Consider the following 1,781-nt stretch of genomic DNA (forward strand, 5'->3'; position numbering starts at 1 on the left):
TAATGGACTTCTTCATAGAATAAGACCAGGCTCCAAGACTTGATCTGAGCTAGGAGAGTTAAAACACATCTGCTCTCTGAGTTAATGTGCACAGGGGTCCCCAGCAGGGAGCATCACTGACCTGGTCTAATCTTTCACTGGGCGGGGTGGCGGGGGTGGAGTGGTAAGAGGAAGACATGAGAGCCAGGATTCTAGCACTGAAGACCAACAACTGCAGGCATAGGCAGACCAGTGAAGGAAACGTTCAGTACCAACTTTCCTGGGATAGGGATGACGGTGTCCTTCAGCAACAGAGATGCGTGATCATTGTTCCTCCTATGCTCTCTGTACCCATGAGTAAGCTTTTAGAAACTTTAGGACTCTTGTAGGTAAAATAAAGAAAATGCATACTAAAATCATTCTCTAAGGTTGAATGAGGAGCCTCATGACTCAATGCTATTAAGGGAGGCAGGTGGAAGCTGGTGAGAAGGTCTTGCCTGCCTCAGATGCCCCGTGCAACACAGGTCCTTGCTGCACCATGCACTGGAAAGCTGAATGAATAGGTAAGCTTCTGTCTTCCCTGGGACTTTCAGATAAGGCAAAGTATTGAGGATGGAGTCAGGAAACCAGACGTCCAGCCCTGTCTTCGTCCTGCTGGGCATCTTCAACCATAGCCCCACCCACACCTTCCTCTTCGCTCTGGTCCTGGGCATCTTCACAGTGGCCGTCATGGGGAACTCCACCATGGTGCTCCTCATCCACCTGGACACCCAGCTGCACACCCCCATGTACTTCCTCCTCAGCCAGCTCTCCCTCATGGACCTCATGCTCATCTGCACCACCGTCCCCAAGATGGCCTTCAACTATCTTTCTGGCAGGAACTCCATCTCTCTGGCAGGCTGCGGGACCCAGATATTCTTCTACGTGTCCCTGATGGGAGCCGAGTGCTTCCTGTTGGCTGTCATGGCCTACGACCGCTACGTGGCCATTTGCCATCCCCTTCGGTACACCATCCTCATGAGTCAGAAACTCTGTGTGCTCATGGTGGTGGCTTCCTGGATCTTGGGGTCTATTGATGGCATCATTGTGCTGGCAGCTTCCCTGTCGTTCTCTTACTGTGGCTCTCTGGAAATCCATCACTTTTTCTGTGAAGTGGCTGGCCTCTTGCCTCTCTCCTGCACAGACACGTCTGCATTTGAAAGGCTGATGTTTGTCTGTTGTGTGGTGATGCTCATCCTGCCAGTTTCAGTCATTGTCACGTCCTATTCCCGTGTCCTCCGAGCTGTCCTCCGCATGGGCTCTGGAGAAAACCGCCGCAAAGCCTTCACCACCTGCTCCTCCCACCTCATGGTGGTGGGACTCTACTACGGGGCTGCCATGTTCATATACATGAGACCGGCCTCCACCTACACAGCGGAGCAGGACAAGATGGTGTCAGCCTTCTACACCATCCTCACCCCCATGCTGAACCCCCTCATCTACAGCCTGCGCAACAAGGAGGTGTCCAGGGGGCTCAGGAAGCTCCTGAGGAGAGGAAGGTTACTGTGACTTTCTCCAGCGTCTGCTGAGGGTCTGTCCAGGATGCTGGCCTTCCAGGCCAGGGGTCCATCTGCAGGTTCTGACCTCAGTGGAGAGCAAGGGTTGCAGTTTTCCTCTGCATTTGGAGAGATACCTCTGTGTTCCTGATTCATTCCCACCTGTACTTCAGGTTTACTGATGCTCTGACCTGTCCTGGCTATTTTAATCCTGATCCTTCTTTACTTCCTTCCCAAGCATTTAGGAACGGGGAATCTTTCCAAATA

General features: G+C 52.4%; 1 protein-coding gene across 1 annotated transcript; it reads left to right on the forward strand.

The window, feature by feature from the left end:
* Window positions 1-591: 591 nt before the first annotated feature.
* Window positions 592-1,527, forward strand: LOC143398940 (olfactory receptor 2M4-like). The gene has a single exon (XM_076855644.2). It carries the CDS (start codon window positions 592-594, stop codon window positions 1,525-1,527), a length of 936 nt encoding a protein of 311 aa, XP_076711759.2.
* The last annotated feature ends 254 nt before the right edge of the window (window positions 1,528-1,781 follow it).

This window comes from Callospermophilus lateralis, chromosome 5, assembly GCF_048772815.1.
Source record: "Callospermophilus lateralis isolate mCalLat2 chromosome 5, mCalLat2.hap1, whole genome shotgun sequence".
Lineage (NCBI taxonomy): Eukaryota > Metazoa > Chordata > Mammalia > Rodentia > Sciuridae > Callospermophilus > Callospermophilus lateralis.